The following is a 16019-nucleotide window of genomic DNA, read 5'->3' as shown; positions in this document are numbered from 1 at the left end:
TAGAATGTGGGATTTCTTTGCCTTTAAAATGTTTGCTTTGACATTGCAATTTCTTATTAGAAATGTGGCTCTCTGCTTCAAATAAAATATGCAATAGAAGCAAAACCCCAAAACAGTAAGAGTTTGGTAACAAAACAACAGGACGAGCTGTTTGAAGTGTTCTAAATTCTGGGCGAGCAGCTAGAGATGTATTATAATAAAACAGCTTTCTTGAGGCATGTATCTTTGTAATGATGAATTTTTATAAGGAAAGTAGTTGGCTGTGTTTAGATGGTATTTTACACCTATAGTCAAATAACTGATTTAAAAAAAACAGGTCAATCTACAAAGATGGAACTTCCATTAAATCTTACTGAGATCCCTGTAAAGATGCAATAAACTCTCCAAATAAACCACAGTGCAGTATGGTGACTTTCAATGACTTTTAAATCACACACACAGGAAAAATATCCCTATAATCTTCCACAGAATATACAGAGCAGGGGAGGTAAGCACTACTTTTGGATTTCCAACTTAGATCATATCTGGCATGACTTTTCAGATTAGTCAAGTACCCACATGTCCAACTGCATCAGCTCACAGACTGCTGCAGACACACCACACATTGGAAAGCAGGGTAGGGTTTGTGGGTTTTTTTTGGAGAAACCTAAAATTTCTTTGTCAAGTTTGAAAATTCTGTGTGCTAATCTCACCTAATAATCCAGTGATAGATTTCCAAGAAGAATGAAATATTTCATGACATTCATTTCCATGTATTAAGTGATATTAAGATGATCATTAGAGAAGAAGGAGACAGTTAACAGAACTGTGGTCTATATATAGACATTGGTTCTTCCATTTCATCAGAGAATATATTAAATGTCACATTCTGTTGCACAGCCAATTAGAGAGGTAAGCATGACAAAAAAGAGTTTTCCTGCTGGTTTTGTTACCAGCACAGCGTGGTATCAAAAAAAGAGACAGGGCTACCCAGCCAGGAACAGACTGCAGTAGTGCTAAAATATTTTAGCCTTGAACTAAGATGAAATGCAAATACAAAGCAGTTCATTTTAAAGCATGTATAACATTAACTGAAATTCTGAAGAGTTAATAATTTGATCTCATATTTAAGTAAAAGACATCTGCAGAAAGAAGCAAACTATGAATTTTGCCTGCCAGAATAATATGCTAAAGTGAGGTATAAGTAAGAAAACTGAATAATGCTGAACCAAGTACTCGACAATATAAAATTTTAAAACAAAAATTATTCTAAAAAGATTAAAAGATAATGTGTAAACAAGTCTTCTTTGGCCCTCAAACTTTTCACATGACAAAGCAGCTATTTTAACCTAATTCTCTGTGTAAATGACACTGGAGTTATCACTTACTATAATATATCCATTCTGTTTTAAGGATATTTTTAGTAATGAAGCAGTATATCATTCTACTTAGTAAACATCACAACTATTAGTAAAGGAGAAACTAGCATGTTCTTCATCTAAAAAAACAAATTTCTCAAAAATAGAAAGTTTAAACACTAGGGAGAAAGGGAAATATAAGAAAACAAAATGAATCCCATGAGGCATCAGCATATTTTCCTATAAAATGTCCCAGTACAGAGTCTCAATAAAATGTATACATTTTTTTCTCCCTCTATTTCTAGTTTAAACAAAGAGAAAGAATGTCAATATCTTCCTTACGATAAATCAGATTTTTTTTATGAGGAGGAAGATGAAGAGAAAAAACAAGAGAACCTTATAACAGGGAATCCTAAACTCAGTTTAGAAGTGAACTGAATGGAAATTTAGCACTGAAAATTTTTCAGGCAGAGCAAATCTTTTATATTGAACAATGCTAAATCTAGAAGCCAGGTAATTACTTTAGAGCTGTAAAATACAAAATTACTTTTATTGCTACTGAGCAGCTAAAGTTTCGCCCCTTTTTCTCCTAAAACATGTATTTCCATATTTTTCTGTGTTTTCAAAGATAAGTGATGCAGTGATGCAGTTTTGCTGACAAAACAAGTGCATTTATGAGCTGATCTTTTCTTTAAGACAACTGAGGAGACTTTGACAAACCAAGAGCAGCAGCATGTAAACCTTTCAAAAAGTTATTAGAGAAGTGGTATAAGAAAAGGTATGAAACAAGGTTATCTTCCTCCTGGCAACCTGGAGCTTATCATGCAATTACTTCTTTCTCATGAAGTTTATATTTCAACCATTGGTTTGCATACTCTTACAGCACAAGCAATAGAAAGATTCAAATCTGCTTCAAACACCAGAGAAAATTGTAAACACTCTTTCTTTTCTCCTCAATTAGTTATCTAAACATTTCAGCCAATAACTGTTTATGGGATAAAGTAGCTGACGTGACAACTGCATATATTGCAACCTATCATCTGTGCTCCTTGTTGAAAGGATTTGATACAGAACAAAGACCATGAGGCTTCCAACTTCAAATATGACTGTTTCTCATACCTTTTGTTTGATGATCATGTCGTTGATGTCATCAAGATCACCTACTTTCACTCTCTGAGATTTTATCTCTCGATCCAGTCGAGAAAGCCAGTCAGTGAGTTCTGCCCATGCCTTATTGAAGTCAGCCAAAGCTGGAACCTCCAAAAGCACAGAAGATGGCATTTCTGGTTTGAAGGTGGTGGTTTCCTTGGTTACCCTGGTTTGTGTATCCACAGCAACAGTTTCACCAGGAGTTACTGAAAGAAAAAATACACGAAAATTGCTGAATAAATGAACTATGATAAATGTTTATTTCAGTATTTCAGAATTTATGCCGTAGAAAGGGTAACACAGAAATAAGCCTATTTCTTGATAGTATCTCAACTGAAAATGTGAAAATCAAAATTAAAAGAAAATATGAATTTATTTTTTCCACAGTATGTCTATTATAACATCTGCTTAACATCCAGCATTCACAGCATATTCAAATTCCATCTTTAAAAGACCAGCTGGACCTGGTAACACTAGCAAGGTTCACAGTGTAATAAGAACCCCTCACTAAAGGTCATTTAAGCATTGATATACATGAGTGATTTTCCAAAAATCTAGTAGTGTGGGCAGATCCCTCTAGGCCAGAAGACATTGAAAAAAGTTGGTTGGACTACCCAACATATCATAGCATGACCATGTATCAAGAAGTAATTTTCCTCCACTGTGTCCAAGTCACTCTGGAGCTGTGAAATTGACCAAAAATCTTCTCACTTACTGTTATCGCCAAATGCTTCCCATATGCTCTGTGGACAATATGGAAGCTCATACAACAGGAAATTCAGTCCTGAACAATTGTTTACTTTTCCACTGCATAATTTAAAAATATTATGTGCCATTATTTATATATTTGTGGATTTCCCCCCCTTTCTTTTTGGGGAAAAAAGGACACCTCTTCCTAGTGTCTTTTCCTGATCTATTAGCTATGGGTTTTAAATAACCTGTAAATTATTGAGTGCTTGGAATGGGGAAATACCCAACACTGAAGCACAATTTCTGTCTCTGCAGCAAAAATGATGAGAGGTGCCACAGATAGATACCATTGGACAGAGAAGTATGGAACATGAAATCATTCAGAAATTCAAGACTGATCTTTTCTTCTTGATTGTCCTCCAGTGAATCATGCAAAAGCAATTCCTCATGCACAATATTACTGCAGATGAGGTTACACTAAATTATTTTTTTTTCTCATTTTTAAAAAAAAAGAACCAAAGAAGAAAAATACTAATACAGAGAAAATAGAAGAACACATGGCATTACATCACTGAGATTCTAGACCATTAAAAATGAGACTAAAAACCTACACTTTAGAATCTCAATCTGAATCAACTCCTGAAACAGCAATAACTAAACCAGGAAGTGGGAAATAAAAGCTCTCTGGGGTGTGTTCTACATTTTCTAGCATTGAACCACAAATACTAATTTCTAAAGGACCAAGATGGTTTTTTTTGCATTTTTCCCAGTCTTCTTACAGAGTAGAGAAAATCAGTTTACTGCACTCTCCCTGTAAGGTAGCTTGTCTTCAACAAAACCAGACCAAAACACCAAAACAGCGTAACCCCATGTACAGTAAGTTTCTTGTTTTGTTCTGTTTGTTTCTTGCTATTACCTCTGAGAGTCCAATGGTTTTCCCCATTGGCATTCATGGTATTACAGCAAAGTCTGTCCAAAATCTGAAAACCTAGGTAGCAGGTCAGGGTTCAACAATTTGTCCATAAAGCTAAGGCCTTGTATTTCCTCTGCGACTTCAGAGATTCTTAGACAACAGAAAAACAGCTTCCTAATTTAGCATTCACCTAGATTAAACAGAAGTTGTCTTATCTCAGAGGAAATTTCTCTCCTCATCAGTATTCAGGCACATTGAAGAGCAATTTTCTAAGCTGGGACATCCATCAGTAGGCTAAGGGTATCTGAGAAGAATGCCTGGCATCTCTTTGCATCTCACGTATTTTGGCCTGAATACCCAATCATGAGTTCAACAATTACTATCTATTTATTTATTTTTCCTCTATTTCAGAAAAAGCAGCTATTTCAGAAAAGGGTGTTTCTAGTTTTCCAATATCTGGGGCTTATGGATCTGGATTTTGGCTTATGGCTTTGGGGGTTTTTTTGGTTTGTTTGTTTTTTTGTTTTGGGTAGGGTTTTTGTTTTTGCTTTTGTTTTTTTTTGTTTTGTTTTTTGGTTTTTTTTTTTTTTTTGGTTGGTTGGTTTTGTTTGATTATTTTTGGATTTTTTTCCTTGATGCAGTTCTTTTGCATCAAGAAACCTGATATATTACAAAAAAGATTCTAAGGTACTAGCAGAAGTGCAACAGTCCAGTATAATATCTTCTCTAAAAACTTCAAGATCTACCACTATCTACCATCATCTCCTAAGGATGGTAATAATCTGTTCCACTTTGACTAACCATTAGAATATTTGAGTTATAAAATTATTTAGAAAAACTACCTTCAAGAGTGTTTGCACAGTGTTTCACTTCTGACACTTATCTCCCCTCAGAACAAAAATGTCACTTGAAGATGTCACAGCACTTATCCTTTATTTCTCTTTTTTTCGTGCTTGCATAGATATGATATGGTTCATTTAACAAAAGCATATAAATTAGCTACTAAAAGTAATAGACAATTATAAATCAATGTTAAGTACACAATAGGTAGCAACAGATCTCTTTCTGAAACAATTTATCCAGAATTTATCCAGAACTGCACTGACAGATTCTGCGACTCAAAGGGGACAGTGTGTAGATTTTGATTTTGGTGGGGTCTTTTTACTATTAAAGGGGTTTTTTTGTTTGGTTGGGGTTTTTTTTTCCCCTCAGGACAATTAACTTATAAATACAGAACTGGAGTCAAATTCTTTTTTTCAAATATCTGAGTAATAAATTCTATCCTACTGGAATACATCATAAAAATAATTAAGGACTTCATCTTTCAACTTATTTAAAAGTTACAGTAGTTCACTTCTGTGATATGATAAACCACAAAACCAAAAGAAAAATTAGAATTTAAGACATTAAACCACACAAATACTAAGTTTTTAACATGACTTCTCATTAACGTTTTCTGTTCTTTAACAAAGCAGGAAACAACACAGAGCAATAATAGGAGAAAAATTAACCACAGAATAACAGGTGTGATTTTCAACTTGTTCTTGATCTTTGAAATACACTGGATGAAATTGAGAGTATATTGGTAATTTTTGCGTCTTGAAAATAATCTGTAACCTTGAACTTGAAGAGTGAGAATAATTGGAACGTGTAACGAAATTGAAATTTAAATATTGAATGCAAACCCAACTAAAATAGAATTAAGTCAATTGTAATGAAAGAATTTCTCCCCCTTCTTCTATTCTGCTTATTTCAGTGTTGCATGTCAAGAGAGGGTCAAACTGACAACTCAAAACAAATAAAACTCCTTATTTAGGTACTGAACAGGAACAGAACAGACAGGAAGAATGACAAAACTTTCAAAAGCTTCAAAGACCTTCAGACACTCTCTTTCAAGCTAAAGTGTTTGAGCAGAACTGCCTCAGTTCACAGGAATGTTCCTAACCATCCTTCTGAATGCTTTTAGTAGTGCTTAAGTTGTAATCATTTAAGGTAACTTCATCTACTAGGTCACAGCTTTCTGACAAAGAAGAAATGCCATAGTAACTGGATGTGGATTTTAATTCGATTTGCATGTCTAGCCTGGGTTTTTAGTTCCATTGTTAGCAGCAACAATTAAGGGAGACGCCAGCCTTAAATCCTTCATGCAATGAATAACAGTAATGTACACCCACTAAACTTTGTTCCTCTTTCAGTCAAGGAAACTCAGCTGCATTTTACTCACTCTAAGCAGGCAGAGGAAGAATTCCTGTACCTTTTGTCATACACAGAGATGACATCACACAGTGAATTTGCTATTTTAACACAGGCAACACTGACTTCTTTAGTGGCAGAACAAATGAGTATTCCCTCTGTGGGCAAACCAGCATTTCACTGGCTGGGACACTGCACACCAGACAGGTTTGGCTTATTCCATGGGAAATCTCAGTGTCATCTTCCCAGCACTTTATCCTTGTGAACTTGGAACAACTAAACTCCCCAATAGCACACAGATGAAGTTCTGTCAGCTACTAAAGTGCACTTTTCCTTTATTTTTGGGTTTTTTTCTTATGCTGTGGCATTGCAACCAGTTTTCTACAGGGTTAGAGCATCCACGATCATATTCTTGAACTGTGAGCAGACGTCTGGGAGAGAGATCTGGAAAGACAGTTCTGATTTATTTAGACTTGTTCCAGTGACAAATTAATAGTCTCAACTCTGTCCTTCAATGTAAAGGAAATAAATTAAGAGTACATTAAGTTCTCCCATTCAGTTCAGCCCTTCTATGCAAGGTGCTCACTGCCAGTAGCACTTTTTGCAGAGGAGCTACAGCTACCTGCCAGGTGTTCTGGGTCACAAAAGATTTCTGAAAGGAAAATAATAGTGGCCAACCGAGCCCTGATTGGATATAATGAATAATATAAATTTATTACTTCAAAAAAGCCCACCAACTTTGAAGTTTGAAAGCAAGGGATGTTTTTCTTCTGGTGATCTGAACTCAGAATGAAGTCTTTATGTTGATCAAAAATTATTGCCAACAAAATTCCACCCACAGTTCTAAATGTGGAAAATATCCATCCTTAGAGCATTGTGTCTCTGAGATAACATTTTCTTAACATTTTAATCAGCTTTGAAAGACAAAAATTGTGTTTCGAAGTGAGTATTTTTCTACTTTAGTACAATACCAATGTCTGATTTTCCTAGCCTTGACTATTTAGTAAAAACTATTCCTAGAAAAAGAAGACTTGGTAACTGTATCAGGTATATTTCATATATAGTAATTTTTATAGACTATAAATGGGTAAAAGTTTTATACTTAATTTCATGAACACTTCGGGAACATTCACATCATGTGTTACTGTCATCAGTCTAAAATACAAGTTAAGTGCCTAGACTACCTTTTAATTCTAGAAGTTCTTTATGACTCCTAACAAGTCATTATGTATTAGATATAATTTTAATCATTACAGGTAAAAGAAAAGAAGCTGATAGTTTATGGGATTATTAATTAAAGTTTAAGTCTAAAATAGTCTGTGCCGTGGGATGGAGGCACTGAAACTAAAGACCCCTTAGAGGTTCAAAAGCAAGTAGAAATTCAAGGTTAAAAAGCTTAGGAGAAAAGAAAATGACTTACAAGTGAATACGTACTGCTACATTTGAAAAATAACCACAAAAGTTATGGTTTCTAAAATGTTACTATTTTAGATTAATACACAGCATCCGAACTTTAATTTTAGTAGGAAGATAAGTGTCAGTTTTCTCAGACTTTTCTTTCTCTGTTATAGAAAAGATCTGGTAGAATTTTCTTACCATCCTCCCTTTTATATGTGGAAGTGTCACTAAGCTGTTTATTGTAAAATGCATTTTTCCAAGTTCCACCAAACACAACAGAAAGAGGTTTCAATATGTCTTTCACTCAATGTAGAGAAATACTCTTGCATCACCAACACTGGATTGCAACAGGAATAAGAACATAGCCACTATCTCCCAGAAAAATAGGTAGAGTCTACTAAAAACCAAGAATTTCAGTGCTATAAACCACATAAGCAGGTTTGTGTGCATCATTATGTAAATAAACATTAGGGTGAAGTAAAAATTAGTGCCACACAGCAAAAAGTTCAGATTATGAACTGCTGCTGCAAAGAGCTTCTGTAAATACTTTCTCAGTATGCAAGATACCTAGAAGTGGAATATTAACAGTTCCTGCGATCATAGGAGGTACTTCAAGGTAATTTCCATGTACTGCAAGTTAGAGTTTTTTTAAAATTGCTCTTTGTAGAAGAGACTCAGGTTGGAGAATACTTCAGCAAACAGGACATATACAAAAAAGTCCATGGACTCTGATGGGATGCACCTGTGAGTGCTGGGGGAGCTGGCAGCAACCGCTGTAAGGATTCTTTTCATAAACTTTGATGGATCATGGAAAATGGAAGTATCTGAAGACTGAAGGATAACAAATGTCACTTCTATCTTCCAGAAGGATAATACAGAGGATCCAGGGAATGAGAGCATCACCTGCAACCCTGGGAAAGTGATGGAGCTATTGGCATGACAGGCTGCATTAGGAAGGTCATTGTCAACAGGTGCTCAGAGCTGATCCTTCCCCTCTGGTCAGCACCTGGAATACTGTATCCAATTCTCGGATCCCTAGCACAAGACAGCCATGGAGCTACTGAAGAGAGACCAGTAAATGGCCACAGTGATGATTAAGGGACTGAAGCATATGTTAGATGGGGAAAGCTTGAGAGAGCAGGAACTGTCTAGCCTAGAAAAGACTTGGGAGTGGATTTCATGGACACATATAAATATCTGAAGGCAGAGCCAGGCTCTTTCCAATGGTCCCCTGTGACAAGAAAATTGGCACACTCAAAACATGGGAGGTTGCCCCTGAATATCAGGAAACACTCTTTGACTGAGTTCTGCAATGGGTTGAACCAGAGAGCTTGTAGAATCTCCATTCTCAGAAATACTCAAAAGCCGTGGAATGGGATACTCAAAAGGAATGTGATCCTGGGCAGCCTCCTCTAGGTTATCCTGCCTGAGTAGGGGGTTGGACCAGATTACCTCCAGAGGTCCCTTCCAGCCTCATCTTTTCTGTGGTCCTGTAAAGCTACATTCTCAGTTTTAAACACTCTTTAAAAACCAAATTGGAAATAGTGTAACAACAGAGAATGCTTTGGGAAGGAAGCAGCTGAAGATAATAGATGGGAATAATCCTGGCACAGTGTATGTAAACAACTCAACTGACTGCTCTACATGTGGTGGAAAAAACTTTAAATTTGCAGTATTTGATCCTAGTTAGACTATGACTCGACCAGGGACAGGTAATACAAAACCAACAGAAGATTGTAATATATATCTGTAAACAGAGGTAGCATTAATCTGCTTGGACCTATTGTTCCATTCAAACGTTTCTGAAAGATAAACTGCTCTAAAGTTCAGTCTCCTTTTAGTAATATAGCATTGTCTTGGCATTCTCCAAGAACCTTTCCTTAGGCAAAGTTCAGCATGATTGATGGGGCCACTAAAAATTGAAAAGCAAAAGGCTGTGGTATGAATGGATCACTTTTAGTCAGTGTGAGAATTAAGCAGACAGAAACTAAAGAAAGGTAGCCCAAGAAACAGTCATTTATTTTTTTAAAAAGCAGTTTTATACATACTACTACACAAGGCATTTATTTTCTTCCAAAGGATAAGCATCTTTTTCAGTGAGCAGTTGTTACAAAAGGGTTTCATGAAAATGAATGTTTTGTACTACAGCAGCTGTGGTGCTGTAAAATCAAATTCTTTCACATACTTGCCTTATAAAAAAACGTTGTGACAACATCTGTCACAAATTATACAAGCACCTCTCAGTATTCCTTTTGTCAGTAAAAGCAACAAGTTCCTTGATTTAGTATGCAGCTTTCAATTGGATGTCAATCTATATGACAACAATTTACATTTCCAGTGCACTGCTATTGGCATGTAACTGAATTTTGGCAGCTAATTCTTTGATACAAGAAAAAAGGCGATTCTGCTAGCAGATCCAACTTTTACAGTCTCATAAAAATCACCTCTTCTAATTTTTGTAAGATCTATATATTTAACAGGTATAAATTGTGATCTTAGCCGAGGGGAACTCTGAAAAAAGGGTGTCAAAATTGTACACAGATACAAAGTAACAAGGAACCAGTGGAATTCTACGTACCTTGTAGTTAAAAAAATATAAATATCATAACAGGTTTGAAGAAGCCATGAAATGATCAGAGCTCATTTACAAGCTAATTTATCAGCATTACAGAATTCATGCAAAGATGTGCAACTCTACTCTTATTCTTTGGGAGAAAAATTTTACAGGATTAAAACCAGCTGTAAACCAGCTGTTCAAAGGTAACATCATCACTGTCACTTTGTTTCTGACAAAGGAATTCCTGAAATCACTACAAGCACATTCTGTTCTTTCCTCAGAAATGTTAAAATATCTTACCAGGCACTACTTTGTGAAACACTTGTCAAGTATTCTCCTATAATGCTTACTTTTCAGGTCAAACTAACCTCTAACACTTTTCCAGCTATTTTAGTTTCATCCTATGAGGAATTGTTTTTGGGAACTTAAGTGTTGTCTGACTACCAATCTACTGTTAAGAAAACCCATCAGTAATGCAAATCTCTTCCTGATCTCTCCATCACTACATGTCCCCTGCTGCTCCACACCGATACAAAGATGGCAGCCTGACACTCCAGTGACAAACTTCATTGAAACCAGACTAAAGAACTTTCCAGCTGGAATAGAAGATGTTATCATTTGCCATCTTCTCCTCATTTCAGCCTTCTATAGTTTGAGGAGCAAGTCTTTCTGTTATTGCCTCATTCCTTCTGACTGGAGAAGAAACTTTACCAGCAATTATGAGCTTTGTTCCCCATTCCCTGTGGCCTCCACTGCTCTCACACTCTCTGTGGAGCAGACCTAACTCGGTGGCAGCTCCATTCACAACAGGAATATTAGGAAGGATGTCAAAGACTCAGGCAGGGCATGACCAGGATGTCACTGAGCACTGCTCCCTCCAGAAGGAAAAGCTGGCTTGCTTTGCTCTTTTAAAGAGACAAGTCAACAAAGAACAGACAGGTCAAGAGGACTCTGTGCAGAATGACCTATCACTCTCTACTATTCTAGCAAATTAAAGAGATTTTCACACAATGTAGTTGTCAATAGGCCTAATTACTATACAAAAAGAAACAGAATAGAGAGATTACTGCTATTTGCAGGCTGATGTTATCTGGATACTTGGATATCACAGTAATTTAGGCTATTGTAACAAAAAGAAGGAGGGGAGAGAGAGATAGGGTAGGGTTAAAACATTATTTAAAAGAAGTGATTTAAAGATGAAAAGCTAGAAACATAGGTAGGAAAACTGAAAAAGGGCATAAACTACCATTTTATTATGCATATTCTTTTACTAGGAACTCTACTCCCCTTTTCCATATCTTCCAGAATAAACTAATCTAAATTCTTGATTCCATCTGTGTTTTAAAAATGATAGTTGCTACATTTTTTTGAAAATTGCCAAAACTGGATTCTGTTACCAAGATTATGGGAACTGTATAAAAAATTCCAACCATAACTGCAACATAGTTCTCATAGCTCTCACCTGATAAAGGTTATCAATAATAGTCTGAAGACTTCTAAAGTATGCCATCATTTACATTTCATGGGATTTAATCAAAATAAATCTGGCATATCCAGCTGCTACTAACTATTGATCAAGACATTAAATGAAAGAAAACAAGCTGCAAAGCTTGCTCCTCAGAAGAAAATACCCGATCGTATTTTAAAAACGGAATAGGCAAATGTGGTCCTTTGAAAGACTGATGATAGCATTAATCTTATGTACATCATAAATCTTGGCAGCTGTGCTTCAACAACTTGTTACAGAGTAGAAAAAGTAGACCTAGATTCCATATTGTCTTTAATGACAGCAAAGCAGCCAACTTGTGTTTCAACTTTCTGATTTATGTTTCATCATAGGTATGAGTATAATAAAATTCTTTGTTACCCAGAGTGAGTTATATTTAATCAGCTGAGCCCTGAAAAAAAACAAGTAGAAGTTCACATTCCTTTTGTAAACTGCACTGTCACACCTGTTTATTACAGATCTTTCAAAGAAGAACCTACTGCAAGATCCCTGAAAATGGATGTTAAATATAAAGTTGTAACCTTTGGTTGTATTCAAATTGGGCTTTTGTGGCTTAGGTATATTTTGCATGTATTTTTCACCTGTCAGAAAATCCAGAAGCAAATCCTCAAGTCAAGATATGTTATAAAGATCTAAATAGAAATTCTGAGAATAACAGAGATTTGTGTTTCTAAACTTGCTTATTATGTTTTTATTCATGCAGCTTGGAAGGCATAGTGTCAGCTTTTTATATAGATGCTTTTCATTACTTCTCCCTGTTGGTGTTACAGCACATGCTGTGAATGACCTCCAGAGATTCCTGAAGCTATATGCAGAGAGAAAATTGAATCTGAAAGCTTTATTAGACAAGTTTGTCTTCAGCTTGTGTCTGATGTCAGCTGTATTGAAAAATAGAACTGCATGTGAAACTGGGTCCTGACCTTGAAAAATCTCCAATCAAGTGGTAACAGATTCATTTTTGTGCCATATTGTTATTTATTACATGTGTCACATATGAGAGAAGTAAAAAAGCTTCTCAATGGAAATCATGTGGAATGATTAGACACTTCTTTTCTGAATACAAAGGGGAAAACAGATATATGGCAATGTATACATAACAGGACCATCCCAGGTTGGCATCTCTGAACCTCTTTACTCCATAAGTCTCTGAAGTAAAATGAGTCAAACCTCAAACTTAAACCTACTAAAATTATTTATATATACCATCATTTATTCCTTCATCCAAAAGAAAAGGTAAAGAGAGTAAAAGGTAAAGCAGCCTTCTATTCCTTAACTAATCCACTTTATACAATAGTGAGTAACCTTTGTAAGGCCAGCTGACTAAAGGAGGAGTCCACTGTTACTGCTCTCTAATGATTTAAGAGCTCAAGGTATTCTCCATGATACATCCCTACTGCATTTTTACCTATTCAATTTCTCTGTTGCATTTTATTTTTGTAAAACTTTTCATAGAGTTAAACCAAATTATAGCTAATATTAAAAATAGACATTTCCTTTAGAGTCAACGTTCACAAGTATCAGAAACTATATGGTTCTAGATATGATTGTTATTGGAAATAGTATTTCTCTCTACTACAACTCATAAGAGTGGTCTTCTTTACTGGTGTCCTAAAACTAAAGTGAACCAAAATAGTCTACTGGCAGTAGCATTGCCTTCTAATTCAGTGTAGAACTCCTTGTCCCAACAGTTGCACACTTTTAGCTGTTTAGCACACAGATTTTTATCTATTCAACTCTCTGGAGAATGGCTCTAGAAAATTTACTATGCACCACGTCCCTCATGAAAGCATTTTAATAGCTGACAGCAAAGCTCCTTTAAATAATGAAGACTATTTGCAACACAATTTAAAACATACACAGGTGTCCATTAGTATTGAAAACATTGTAGATGCACACAGCCATGGATTGTTCAGTCTTTCCCAAGGAATTCTTTTGAGTATTCTTGGTCTCAATTATGCTATACCAGCTGCTATAAACAATGTAGACATTCAAATATCTGATTTGTACATTTGTTTTTAATTCACCCTTTGAATATGCATATTGTAATATTCTCAGGTGCACAAGGATTTTTGGGACTAGCTTTTGGAAATTCTGAGAAACAGTGCTGAACTACAGCATATGTGTTCAGCCAAATAGTGTGCATAATACATAAACAATGACTGCTTCAGAGCACATTAGCTATGAAATATGACAAAAAAAGAAAATGTATCTATTGTGCATTTTTGCCCTGAGCTAGTTGTTGTCATTTTGTTTCTTATATTTTGTCATTGTTTCCTGATTATCTCTTAAATACAAATGGTTTCTTTGTTTTTAAAGAGGCAGTGGAACAGTATACAATCCAGCTCGGAAGTCCATGGAAATGAATTTATTTCAATGGTTATAGTCTCCTAAACAAAGGATCCTTCATCCCCACTGAAAATATTAAACCAAATATCATATCAGAGATTTGATAGGGCAGTCTTCATAAGGTAGGATACTGCTATGTCCATCTGTCCATCTCTCTATCTTAGTAACAAGTATAGTGTAATAAATAAGTAAACTATGCATTTATTATTAAAATGAAAGAAAATTCCAGATGCATATAATACAGACATTAGCACTACAGAAGCACTTTCAGCTTCTGAGGTCACTGTGTTCTGGTTTTAAACCTTATTTCATCAAGGTATGTATTTTCACATACAAGCTTTTTTTTGCTGCTGTTTCCTCAAAAACTTACAGACTCATGAATGCTATATTTTTAATAGCATTGCTACACGTTTCTTATGTTATATATTGCAAGCAGGGAATATGAATTCCAGCTGCATTAAGCCACAGCAGTGCATACACACAGTAACAGTGATATTTTTCAAGAACTGTTGTATATGACCTTACAAATCTAGAAAAATGCAGCATGCCTAGCCCAGTTGGGGACTTCTTCACAGAGAAATAAAAACCAAACCAAACTTCCCAAACAGAAGGAGACATACTACACTCCTGCAACTAAGATACCAAAGGGGAAGCACATGAAATTCTGTTATCACTAGTTTCCCCAGATTCACTGGGGAATATCACTGTTCTAATTCAAACCCCGAGACTCAAGGTACTTTAAACTCTGGAGGTGACTGACTGCTGTGAATCTTTTTCCTACACCCCAGCTGAATACATGGCTAATAAGTGATAAGTTCTCTTCACCACCATTGCTGCTGGTGAACTTACTGCAGCTCACAGCGCCCACGTTACAACTCGTGTCTAATGGACTCAGCAGGATACCTCACTCCTCTGCCATCCCTCCTTATCCAGTCTAAATCCTGAAAAGCCTTCTTCCCCTCTACAGGGAAGCACAGTATTTGGCCGTGTCTGCAGTTTCTGACTGCTGTTCCTAAAGGAAGCTATGCTGAAAGCTCAGGAGAGCATTGACTGCAGGAGTTTGAAGTACCTAATGCTGATGGTGAGTGCTGTGAGCTTTGGTCATGCAGCTTGAGCTTCCCTCAAATTATTTGTAGTAAGTGCACAACACCTAACAACGCATATAAAGCCTTTCTGTCAATGCAACCCTGCTACAATCGGTGAAATAAAACCAATAATTTCTTTATCTTTTTTTGTACCTGCTGCAAATGATGATCCAAAATAGGATTGATAACTTTTAAAGTTTAAAGGGACAAATTCGACTTAATTTCAGAAGAAATGTCACCATTGTAATTGACACTGATTCTCACTCAAGTTTTTTCTTTATTTCACAGTCACACATTTTTCTGTTTTACTTGATTAGGCATTTCATATAAAAAATAAGACCAAAAAAGGGACAAAACTTGTGTAAGCAGTCAGGAGAAAAAATGAAATTGCTTGTACACAAAGTACTGTTCACTGAATAAGTTAAACTGCAAGAGTATTAATATAATGTATTGCTCACAGTTTATTAGGTGAACATGTAAAATGTAAAATGAATTGATTGAGTACTTCCAGTTTGATCGAGTACTTTCAGTTGTTTTCATTTGTAGCTATTTTTAAAATTTCACTACTTCAAGTACAGTATATAAGTATATGCAGTATATATTTTCAAGTACTGAAAATAAATACACATCCTTTTTAAGAAGTTGTATTTTCGAGCTCTAAATAAAAGTGGCCAAAATTTTACCCCGGCATGCTGCTTGAATGAAGGCAAATTATGGGAAACATCTTCCTCCAGAAAAAGTCAGGAATGCCTTCCACCCCACAATGCATTCAGAAGGGTTTACAAAGCAATATATACCTTTACCTAACTTATTAAGTAAATATAGTCATAGCACTTCAGTATAA

The 16019-nt window shown here is 35.7% G+C and overlaps 1 protein-coding gene across 9 annotated transcripts in view; it reads right to left on the bottom strand.

Annotated features, from left to right (window-relative positions):
- DMD (dystrophin) overlaps nt 1-16019 on the bottom strand; it is a 1152080-nt gene that overhangs the window by 322435 nt on the left and 813626 nt on the right. For all 9 annotated transcript variants that reach the window (XM_085049820.1, XM_085049818.1, XM_085049835.1 and 6 more), the window contains one exon: nt 2457-2692. In XM_085049820.1, coding sequence (XP_084905946.1) covers nt 2457-2692 — 236 coding nt within the window. The remainder of the gene's footprint in view (nt 1-2456; nt 2693-16019) is intronic.

The sequence above is a fragment of the Lichenostomus cassidix genome, chromosome 1 (genome assembly GCF_008360975.1).
Source record: "Lichenostomus cassidix isolate B80296 chromosome 1, HeHo_3.0, whole genome shotgun sequence".
In the NCBI taxonomy this organism is placed as follows: Eukaryota; Metazoa; Chordata; class Aves; order Passeriformes; family Meliphagidae; genus Lichenostomus; species Lichenostomus cassidix.
This window is presented reverse-complemented; position numbering and strand designations above follow the sequence as displayed.